The 12269-nt window shown below is 43.8% G+C and overlaps 1 protein-coding gene across 6 annotated transcripts in view; it reads left to right on the top strand.

Annotated features, from left to right (window-relative positions):
• pias1a (protein inhibitor of activated STAT, 1a) overlaps positions 1–12269 on the top strand; it is a 55371-nt gene extending 43102 nt beyond the window's left edge. For all 6 annotated transcript variants that reach the window (XM_020055539.2, XM_013137485.3, XM_020055531.2 and 3 more), the window contains 6 exons: positions 7–167; positions 5807–5934; positions 6202–6388; positions 7404–7543; positions 7790–7830; positions 8109–12269. In XM_020055539.2, coding sequence (XP_019911098.1) covers positions 7–167; positions 5807–5934; positions 6202–6388; positions 7404–7543; positions 7790–7830; positions 8109–8438 — 987 coding nt within the window. In that variant the 3' untranslated portion in view covers positions 8439–12269. The remainder of the gene's footprint in view (positions 1–6; positions 168–5806; positions 5935–6201; positions 6389–7403; positions 7544–7789; positions 7831–8108) is intronic.

Genomic DNA, 12269 nt, shown 5'->3' with positions numbered 1-12269 from the left:
GTGCAGCTGGGCAAGATGCGCCTGATGATCCCGTGCCGGGCGCTGACCTGCTCCCACCTGCAGTGTTTCGACGCCACGCTGTACATCCAGATGAACGAGAAGAAGCCCACCTGGGTGTGTCCCGTCTGCGACAAGAAAGCCCCCTACGAGCACCTCATCATCGACGGGTGAGGCCTCCCCCCTGCTGTGTACACCGCGTCCTGTACTGACGGTCCTGTACTGACGGTCCTGTACTGACGGTCCTGTACTGACGGTCCTGTACTGACGGTCCTGTACTGACGGTGCTGTACTGACGGTGCTGTACTTACGGTCCTGTACTGACGGTCCTGTACTGACGGTCCTGTACTTACGGTCCTGTACTGACGGTCCTGTACTTACGGTCCTGTACTGACGGTCCTGTACTGACGGTCCTGTACTGACGGTGCTGTGAAAAAGGTTTTCCTGTCTGTCGGGTTGTCTGCAGTTACAGCGAGAATGAGGACCTGATTAGATGTGAGGAACCCTGATGGTTCCGCTAATCGAATGGGAGGAACCCTGATGGTTCTGCTAATCGGTTGCGAGGAACCCTGATGGTTCTGCTAATCGGATGGGAGGAACCCTGGGGGAACCAGCAACACAACCGTTTGATTAAGTTATTCAGCACCCAACATCACATTACCTGTATCAATACAGTCACCTGTAATAAAGATGTGCAGAAAGGGTTTGGTAATGTTGGCATATATTATAATTTTCTGAGCAAAGATATATGACAACACTTGGGTAAAATGCTTATACATTTTTTTTTATTGTCACACGGACATTTCGGGTCCAATCCCTTAATCAGCGTTTTGGACTATTTAGTTTGTTTAATTTGTTGGGTGCCAATTATTCTGACTTGTTTTTGAGAAAACTACTTGTGTTTTTTAAGCTGACAACAATTACATCTTATTGTAGTCTTTTATTTACCATGAGGAGCAAAAAAATAAAAGGCAAATGTGCTACTGTACAGTCAAACATGATATACAAAAAGGAAACTGAAAGATCTGTTCAAATTGATGTTACGGTTCATCTTCTGTTGGAAAGGCTATAGATATTTATCTTTTAAGGTATATGATTAACATTGGAAGAGATTGCATGGCTTCGTCTGCATTCATTCGATGCCAGTCCTTACATTTCTCTGCACCTAGGGAACTAGAACTTGACTTACCATTTGCATTGTGGGATTGTTGACATGCTGTACGCTACCTGCTGTTACCTACCTGGCTACCTGCCAAACATTTTTCGAATTTACTCCATTTACTCGGAGTCAAGGCCCGAGCCGTCTTCAGAGGGGAATGATTGGCAGGCATGTTCTACCAGTGGGCTTGAAAAACTAAAAACCTTAGACATCGGCGATTCCATTACCTGCAGTATTAGACTAAAGTATCGGCCGGCAATCGTACACTGTTTACCGGGGGGCAGAGCCACCAATGTAGCCCCAAATCTGGGGCTAGTGCTAGCGAAGTCTAAAACTGGCTAGTATAGAGAGTTCAGAGATATTGTTATTCACGTTGGCACCAACGACGTTAGGATGAAATAGTCAGAGGTTACGAATCAGAACATAGCATCAGTGTGTAAACTAGCTAGAAAGATGTGTGGGAATCGAGTAATTGTCTCTGGCCCCCTCCCAGCTAGGGGTGGTGACGAGCGCTACTCAATTGCTGGCTGAAAACTCAGTTCTGCCCATCGCAGGAGGTAGAGTTTGTAGATAACTGGCTCTCTTTTTGGGACTCTCCCAGAAATAGGGCCATGACTGATCTGCTGAGGAGCGACGGACTCCATCCTAGCTGGAGTGGTGCTCTTCTTTTATCTAGGAACATTGACAGGAGTCTCACTCCTATAGCCTCACCATGAGATAGGGTGCAGGTCAGGCCGCAGGCTGTTAGCCAGCCTTCTAGCATAGTGGAGTCTGTCGATAGCATAGCCAGAGTAGGTAGTACAGCTTTACCTATTGCACCTGTGACTCGTTCCAGGCTGAGAGAAGTTAAACAAGGTAGTGCTAACAAAAACAACCTTATTAAGATAAAGCCTTCCTCCACCTCGGTCACAAATAAAAATAAGAATGATTGTATCACCTCACATCTCAAAATGGGACTCCTAAATGTTAGATCCCTTGCTCCAAAGGCAGTTGCAGTAAATGAATGAATCTCTGATCATAAACTAGATGTTATTGGTTTATATGAAACGTGGCTAAAGCCTGATGAATTTATTGCCTTAAATGAGGCCTCTCCTCCTGGCTATACTAGTGATCATATCCTTCTTTCATCAAGAAAAGGAGGGGGTGTTGCTAATATTTATTACAGTAAATATGAATCTACTCTCAAACACATTACTGATTTTCATTCTTTTTATGTTTTACTCATGAAAGTTAACCAGGCAGATAAATCGTTTTACATAGCTACTATTTATAGGCCCCCCGGGCCATACACAATGTTCCTCAATGAATTTACAGAAATCTTGTCTAACCTTGCAGTCATGGCAGATAGTATTCTAATTATGGAAAAGTCCAATGATTCTCTTCAAAAAGCCTTTGAAGCCATAATTGACTCAATGGGTTTTATTAATATGTCTCAGGTCCAACACATTGCCACAATCACACCTTAGATTTAGTCCTGTCACGAGAAATAGATATTGTAGATGTAATAATTTCCCCCCAAAATCCTGGATTATCGGATCACTGTCTTATTACATTTACCGTTAAAACAAGAAATCCACGTGCTTCGCAAACAATGAGTTTCAAAAGCCGTACTATAAATTCTTGGACTACAAATAAATACCTTGATATTCTTACAAGTTTGCTCATTAATGACAGAGCAAATAAATCTGTAAACGATCAAATCGAGGATCTGAACTGAACACTGCGAAATACATTAGATACGGTTGCACCACTAAAAACAAAAGAAATAGACAACAAGAAACTTGCTCCTTGGTACACAGACAATACTAGAACATTTAAGCAACCCTCCAGAAAATTGGAGCGAAAGTGGCGCTCCCCCAAGTTGGAAGTATTCAGACTAGCCTGGATAGACAGTACATTACAATACCGAAAATCACTCACGTCTGCTCGATCAGCTGAACTACTTTGAGGAAAAATGTGTTCCAAACTCACTAAAAAGTCAAAGGTATGCTTTGGTGTTCCTCAAGGCTCGGCTCTGAGCCCATTATTGTTTTCACTATATATGCTGCCCCTGGGCGTTGTAATCCGAAATCACAATGGACATTTTCACTGTTATGCTGATGACACAGTTATATATTTCAATGAAGCATGGAGAAGCCCCAGAATTTGCTACTTTGGAAGCATGGGTTTCAGATATTAGGTAGTGGATGACTGAGAACTTCTTGCTCTTAAACTCAAGAAAAACAGAAATGCTCGTTTTAGGAACCAAGAAACAAAGATCTCACTGTGAACCTCGACGGCTGCATGGTCGTTTCCCAATATACTGTAAGAAACCTTGGCGTTATAAATATGTCTAAAAAGTTGCTTATTTTCATCTTTGAAACATTGCAAAAATCAGAAACTTTCTATCAAAAACGGATGCAGAAAAACTAAAACATACTTTCGTTACTTCTATACTAGATTACTGCAATGCTCTTCTTTCCGGTTACCCTGACAAATCAATAAATAAACTTCAATTAGTGCTGTACATGGCTGCTAGAATCCTAACTAGAAATGTTTTTTTACATTACTCCTGTACTAGTGTCCTTGGCTGCTTGTTAGGGTTAGGGCTGATTTTAAGGTTTTACTGTTAACCTATAAATCAATACATGGACTTGCTCCTACTTACCTTGCTGAAATGATCCAGCCATACATACCTACACGTAACCTACGATCGCAAGATTCAGGCCTTCTAATTGTACCTAGAATTTCTCAACAAACAGCTGGAGGCAGGGCCTTTTCTCAAAGAGCTCCACTACTGTGGAATGATCTGCCAATTAAGGTTAGAAATGCAAACTCAGTGCACACTTTCAAGTGTCTACTAAAAACTCATCTCTACAGCACAGTTTATAATTAGGTGTAGCCTGGCCCGGGGTGTGAAGGTGACCAGTAGGCTTGATACTGTCCACCCTTGCTGTCTTGCTAGGAGGGCTCTCGTCGCCACTGGGATGCCCTCCCTCCAAAGCCTTTCGGGGGAAGAGTCACTGGCTTGTTGTTGTCTCTCTGTTGCACACTTGTGCAATTGGGATGTACTCTGCTGGCAATACTCTGCCCTCATTCAGGGTGATTGCGGTTGGTGGGTATCCCTTTGGTTGATGCCTGGCAATGTGGGTGGATTGATTTCCTGCCTGTTGGGCCCTGTCTGGGGCCTCCCCCAGGTAGGGCCACAATGTTGCTGGACCCCCCCTGTCTCAGTCCCTAGGTCTTAACCTGCTACGCTATTGTGCTGGGGGATTGGGTCAGTTCTCCTTCCCCACTAAGTTCTCCTTCTCCACTATAAATCGTTGTTGATCTGAAGAATGCATTTTCAGAATTTTCCCAATCTCCTACCATTTTAAACTTTAGGAGGACATGAGGTCCTGGTCCACACCTGCAGAGTATCTGGTTTGGGGGGCCCGTTGCTGTCCCTGTCCTTGTTCCTCTGGTCATACTTATACTTAATTTAAATAAACTCTGGATTTAGCCCACATGCATTTATTAATTATTCCAATTGGACTCTTAATATCTCACCCGGCACAGCCAGAAGAGGACTGGTCACCCCTCTGAGCCTGGGTCCTCTCTAGGTTTCTTCCTAAATTTCTGCCTTCTTAGGGAGTTTTTCCTAGCCACTGAAATTCAACACTACTGTTGTTTGCTCCTTGGGGTTTAAGGCCCAGTGTTTCTGTAAAAGCACTTAGTGACAACTGCTGTTGTAAAAATGTATAAATACATTTGATTGATTGATTCTACAGTGACAAATACATTGGCCAAATTGCGGGTTTGCAATAATTCTCTTCAGAAAGGTGTAGCCTAAAGTTATTTGTTTTTGATGAACAAAACAGTGTGCTAATTTCAGTGCTACGGGACAAATTTCTGTTTTTTGTTTCTCCGGCCTAACGACGCCCGTGCCAATACATCCTCTACGGCTTCTCTCGGTCGTTATCATAGATTAGATTTAGTGACCTGGTGGCGCCCAGGTGTGGTGAAGTTCTGGGACTCTCCGACTGAGGCCCTTGGATTCTTTTCCTCCTGAACGTCCTCGCTGTGCATTTGACCATGATGCTCTTGCATTCTCTTCCTGGCAGGTTTACTAGTATTCCACAAGTTGTTTTACTTTTTGCCATAATGGTGTTTTATTTAGAATCTTAAATGATTGTTTGTGCCCATTTGCAGACTCATTTAAAGGTCAACAAGCCTTTGTCTCAAGGGTGACTGATGAAAATGTTACTTTATGTGCTTATCTCTTTTATCCCAAAACTGGAAGCCTTGGGTGGTCTCAGTGCAGTTTTATACTGAGATTAACAGGGGAATGTTAACGCCAAAATGGTTAGCATTTATTAGAATCCTTTGAACTGCCCATCACTTAAAATCAAAATGTTTGAGAACATTTTTAGTTTTAAGTAGTACGTTTTCTCTGTGCAATTGTAGTGTAAGTTAATATAGGTTTACCTTATTTATTAGCAAAGAGAACAAGTAATGAGATTTTATTTTCTTGAGCCCTGTGGCCTGTCTTTGTCAAGGGTGCCAATAATTTATGCAACTCTATATGTAACAATGCGAACCATGAATGAACATGAATACATGTGACGTAGAGCGAATATGTCCCCGTTCGCGGTCCATTCAGACTGGTGTTGTGCTGTGTTTCTTGTCCAGGCTGTTTATGGAGATCCTCAACAGCTGTATGGACTGTGACGAAATCCAGTTCAAGGAGGATGGCAGCTGGGCCCCCATGAGGACAAAGAAGGATGTGCAGGAGGTCTCCTACAACAACGGATTGGAAGGTGACACCAGGCAGTGTGGAAGGACAGGATTGTGCTCCAGCCCTGCCACATTTAACATACTTGATCATTAGAGTAGTATCTTTTGATGAATGCCCTAACCGTTAAGTCCCTCTGGATAGGAGTGTCTGCTGTGTGACTCGACAGTAGCACCATGTAATTAGGGGAGGAGTTGTCTTGTTCCTGTTCTCCGTTTCCCTGCGCGTCTTTGTCCGACCTCGAAAATGTAACCGGATGTGATTGATTGACCTCACATCTTCTCCCTGGCAGGCTCCCATCGGGCCGTAGGGGAGCAGAGGAGCTCATCGTCCCACAATGGGAGGAGCAGCAGTAAGGTCAAGGTGGAGGTGATTGACCTGACCCTGGACAGCTCCTCGGAGGACGATGATGACCAACCGCCCCCCAAGAGGGCCTGCCCCTCCCTGTCCCCCACCTCGTCCCCCGTCGTCAACAAGGGGTGAGACTCCGATTCCACCTTTCATGTGTTGGTCTTTATGTGCATTTTCACCCCGTTTCTTTCAGACTTTCTCAGTCTCGTAATGTCCGGATGTGCAGTACTAGTCAAGAGGGGGCACACCTACTCATTAAGGTGGATTTCTTTGTTTTTCCATACCATAAAATCGGAACTACGAAATATCACTTAGGGAAACGTAGCAAACAAAAGAAGTGTTAAACAGATCAGAATACATTTCATGTTGTATTTTCTTCAAAGTAGCCGCACTTTGCCTTGATGACAGCTTTCCACACTCGTATTCTTTCAACTACCATGAGGTAGTCACCTGGAATGCTTTTCAATTAACAGTCGGGCATAGTTATTTTGTGGAATTTCTTTTTTTAATGTATTTGAGCCAATCAGTTGTGTTGGTACAAGTCGGATTGTTATACAGAAGACCATTCTGTCTGTACTGTAGCAGTCCATATTATGGCAACAGCTCAAACAGCAAAGAGAAATAATAGTCCCCCATTGCTTTAAGACACGAAGGTCAGTCAATCTGGAAAATGTGAAGAACTGTTCATCAAGTGCGGCTGCAAGAACCATCAAGTTCTTTGTAGAAACTGTCTCATGAGGACTGCCACATGAAAACCTTTGAATGAGTGGGTGTGTCCAGTCTTTTGACTGGTACTGTTGCTGGGGCCCATTCTCATCGGAACAACTCAGGAGATTCAAGAGAGTTGAAGGTCTGTGTCGACCCGCCCTGCTCATTTCCCCACTGCTTGTCCAACCCGTAAGTCTCGTGGGTCAACATGTGACGGCACGCTTGATCACCTGTTGGCCTCTGCTCTTGTCCGGAGCCCTGATGAGACCAGGAAGTCACTCTACCCCTGCTCCCTAGGCAACGCTGAACAATCGGTCAGCTAGTGGCACAGTCCTGGCTCTGACCTACATCTAACTGTATTGTTCTTGGTGTCTGTGTTAGTATTTTTTGTGTGTGTGTGTGTGTTAACGATCTGTGTGTTTTGTGTGTTTGCAGAGTGTTGAACCTCCATCACCAGGCATCTCCAATGAGCAGGACACCCAGCATGGCTGCTGTGGACACCAGCTATATTCCTCCTGTACCGCCTCTTATCCAGGACTACAGACCTTATTATCACCCCCCCAATGACCTCACAGGTAGCACACAACAACCACACGCACACACATTCACACACAAAACAACCACACACACACACACACACAAAACAACCACAATCTCAGACACATGCACACTCAAAGCTACTAACACACACCACCATCACACATGTCTTCGGGAGTCTTTTATGGATGTGTGTAAACCAAAATGTCAGTATTAAAGTATTTTGTCAGGCCAACATTTGACCTTACATAACCGTAGAGAATGACTGAATGTTTCGTCCACAGATCTGAATTTCTTCTCCTTTCTCCAAGGGGACAATCATCAGGTATGTTTCCAGCGTAGCATGTCTACCGCTGCCGTTCTAGGTCAACACCACAGCACCATAACACCACAGCACCATAACACCACAGCACCATAACACCACAGCACCATAACACCACAGCACCATAACACCACAGCACCATAATACCACAACACCATAGCACCACAACACCATAGCACCACAGCACCACAACACCACAGCACCATAACACCATAACACCACAAAACTACAGCACCACAGCACGGTCCAGGTGTCTGACTCTTCTGTCTGTCCCCCTGCAGCACTACAACATGGTGATGGCTGCCGCCGCTGCCGCCTCGGCCTCGGATGAACACGACCTCCTGCTTAGCCACTTCCGGCCCTATGCCACCACCACCTCCTCCTCCTCATCGTCCTCCCAGATGTTCCTGGACCAGTCGGGGGCGCCGTCCTCCGGGCCCCTGGTTCCCGTCAACAGCGGGGGCGGTGGCCTGGTTTCCCCCGGCATCATGCGGGACCCCCACCCCACACACTCGCACACGCACGCCGCCGCGGGTGGGCACTCCAGCGCTGAGGTGGCCGCGGCTGCTGCCCTTTACGGCGCTATGCCCGACGTGATCTCGCTGGACTGACAGTTAGTCGGCGACTAGCGGCTGGGTCCAGGACAAAGGCTTTGTTAGTTGTCGGATGGAGAGAGTGCGGTGGGGCGGGCCCGTTCGGGCCGGGGCTCTGGTTTGGAGGTTACAAAGGCTGACCTCAGAACAGCGTGGCGGCTGTATGCGGTGGAGGCAGCCCTAAAGGGCGCGGTCAGACTGGACCCACCCAGGAACAGCCTGGATGGATTGGACTGGGACCTGGTGTGGTGAGACCGTCTTCAGTACTGCCGTTCCACTACGCCGACCCAAGATCAGCGAGTCGTCAGAGAGGTCTGCGGGCCTCGTCTGTGGAGAATGTGGCCCGGTACTGCCCGGTACTTACAAGAGACGCTAGCCGCTCAGAAAACAGAGGAAGGGTTGTTTGTTTTCTTTTTCTTTCTTTTTTTTCTTTTTTATGAAGAGAGCAAAGCAGTGTACAGAGAACAAAAATATATTTTCTCTTTTACTTTTGTACATTAATTAACTGTCTGTCCTGTGAGTGACCTCTTACTATTTGGAACTGGAGACTGAAGATGTATCCCCCACCACGCAGCTATATGCAGATACATGTGCTGCCCTGCGCCATCATTTAAACCTTTGTATATCTTTACCTCTACTGTCTTCAAATCATCTTATAATTTGATTTTGGCTCACGGCATATACGTCCATAGCATTACAGTGTTAGCGTCTCTTGACAAGTAGTCATTTTCTCTAAAATCTCCACTCCACTAATTACTGTAGGATTTCCTGTTCAGGACAGTACGTTTCCCTTGGTTGACAGTTCATCGTACATTTTATTTTGTGTTACGTGTTTAAATTATGGCATTATTAGGCGTTCTTTAAGGATTTGAGATTTTGAGGAATGCAGAGATGGGTAAAATTTGCTTTTTGATCTGTTCCGTTTTTCTTCCGCCTCAGACCCTTCAATAGACCATCTGTGCTGTCATGTTCATATACTGATACATTTTAGGTTAATAACTCTGCTAGATAAAGAATGTCTAACTCGAAAAGGGCAATTTTACACTTATTTTAAATCCCCCCCAAAGAATCTGATAGAATTGTTTACTTGGCCAATTGTATCATTCTGCACAATGCCAAGAATGTTTTAAACTCCGCCCACACAGACGTACCGGTGAATGCCTGGGAGCTTTCAGTTGAAGGATCTTTTCCCAAACACACATTCTTCTTCTCTTGGTTTTCTCTGTTTATGAATCACCACAGCAGATCACTGAGATGAACACAGTATTTATAATAATAACACTATTTATCTCATATTGCCACTCTCTTAATGGGGAAGCGGTTTCCATCCAACTCAACTGGTCTGAGTTCAAATGGAATTGGCAGATTTCGGTGAGGGTGGAACTACTTGTGTTTCAGAGGGGATGGTAATGTGATACTGTTTTGTAGCTTGGGAAGCTGGCAGGCCTTGTCACTGTTTTTCCTGGCTCAAATAGAAAGGTAAAGGGGAGGTCATCAAAATCACATTCATTGAGTACATTTACACATTTGACTCGGGGAAATGGTACTGCTTGCAATTTACACACTATAGAGGCAGAATTGATGAGGAATTTACACAAAGTTGACATTAGTGTACAAAATATTTTTAGTGAACATGAGTATGAACTCCCTAGTGAGGAAAGGAAGGTGCAGGACATGGGTCAGATCTCAACACACTGCTGGTGGAAGACACATGAGATCATCACTGGAACTGAAGAACTGCCATTAAGGTTCATTTACAAGACTTTGAAGAAAGTCTAGATTGTCACAGTGATGTCAGTGTTTTTCACTTTTCTGCTGCGTCAGTTACCCACCAACATGGACAATCAGAAGAGAAAGTGCAGGGTTTGTCCGGGGCATCCGTAGTCATTTTCCAAAGTCCTTTGCTGTGGAGACAACAGGCTCTTACAAAGGCAAATATTTTAAAAATTTTCTTGGGTAGGTTCTTTCTTCCAAGGTACATGAAAGAGTCTGTGGGTGGATTTACTAGTCATTACCTACTTAACCCTGTCTCTCAGAGGCCTATTGCACAATTATGCTGTTTGTCCTTGTAGCCAGTGTGACGTTTCTGCAGTGTCATTCTCCCAAGGTCTTTGAGCTCCAATCCTCTGCCTTGACTCTTCACTGCAAGCCTAATTAGTTTCCCCCTCAACATAATTACTTGTGACACCGCGCTCAATCACTCTCCGTCTAGTGTCCTGAACCAGAGCAAACAACAAAAACAGACTTTACAGCCAATCAATATGGACTCTGTGGCGACTCTCTTTTCCTTTCACTCCTTCTTGCCTCCTGGCCCCCCCTCCACTCTTAAATGATTGGGTCTTTGGTTGCATCAAATGTGTTTTTGACAATGTCTTCTGAATGAACATTGTTGTGCAGTATTTTATTTATTTTTTATCTATATATAAATATTATATATTTTTACACTTTATTTCTGTGTGTGTATTTGTCGCTGCCATACACCAGTTCCATCTGTGTTTTTGCTGAATCGTTATTAATTTAATGTGCTTTTTGGTTTGTCTTTAGCTGTGTATTGTCAGAAGTATAGTTTAACTGCTCATACAGAATCACGTGTTTTCCTAGGCGCACTTTGATCATCTTAACTTTGTGCTTTTTCAGGGTTTAGGGTACCCTGTTGGTTTAGGGTACCCTGTTGGATTAGGGTACCCAGTTGGTTTAGGGTACCCAGTTGGTTTAGGGTACCCAGTTGGTTTAGGGTAGACTAACAAAGTGCGACTAAGATATTTAGTTTATTAGGCCAGATGTTTTAAAGTTTGTCCAATCACAGATTTATTTATTTGGATGATTGATTTTATTTTAGTTTTTGATTCTATTAATCAAGTTTCTAGGGAGCGTATGTCGTTGCATGTTTTTCCCCCCATTTGAAATGCCCAGGGTAGCCTTGTGTGTTCGTGGAAAGGCCTTATTCTGAAGTCCTCCTGATTTGGTAATATTGCGATGTATCCCCAGTCTTGGATCGGTCAACGGTTTTAGCTTGGCATTGCTCTCTGACCATCGTCGCATGAAGTGGTGTGTATTTAAACAGATGCTATCCACATCAGTTGTCCATTATCTCAATCTCCATCACCTTCCCACGACGCTGGTTCACCTACACGGACACAGGCATGTGGACACTTATGCTGCCTTGTGCTCTGTCTTCTGTTCCTCGTGGTTCTTTAAGTCACATAGTTGCGCTTTTCCCTGATATTGGGTTTTCAGCCAATGTCTGTAAATTTACTGACTTAATTATTGTTATGAATAGTTGCCATGGCGATGTGTTTAGGACACTTGAGTGGACGTTGACCAAAAGCATTGGAGACTTCTGTTGATCACTTTGTGTATGATATGGCTGTCTGAAGATGGATAAAGGGAAAATGTTTCAGATGTTTTTGTATATCACAATGGAAAAGTGACAGACAATTGTTCAAATGTGGGAGTTTGAAAATATTAGTTAATGTGTTTTTGACTCATCCAAGAAACATGACAGGAAGAAATTCATTTATATATTTTTAGATACAAATAGCTGTACTATATAGTGGACAATAACTTTAAAAATGTCCAATTGATTAACTGAATTTCAAGACTGATAAGTTGACATTTGCACTCACTGCCTTAAAATCCCTGATTCTGTTTTCATATTTCCGAGCAGATAATAAAAAGGCTTTTCAAGAAAGATGAGGACAAAATCTTTGTACAGTAGACCAGTGTCAGTTTGTATAAAGTATTAAGTGGGAAAAAAATATTTATTACTTGCATTGGAAGAAATTGTTTACTTATTAAATGTTATCTGTTTATGTAGGAGTTTAGATGTAATAAAACGCATTCTGTATA

This window comes from Esox lucius, chromosome 2, assembly GCF_011004845.1.
Source record: "Esox lucius isolate fEsoLuc1 chromosome 2, fEsoLuc1.pri, whole genome shotgun sequence".
NCBI classification, from domain to species: domain Eukaryota; kingdom Metazoa; phylum Chordata; class Actinopteri; order Esociformes; family Esocidae; genus Esox; species Esox lucius.
This window is presented reverse-complemented; position numbering and strand designations above follow the sequence as displayed.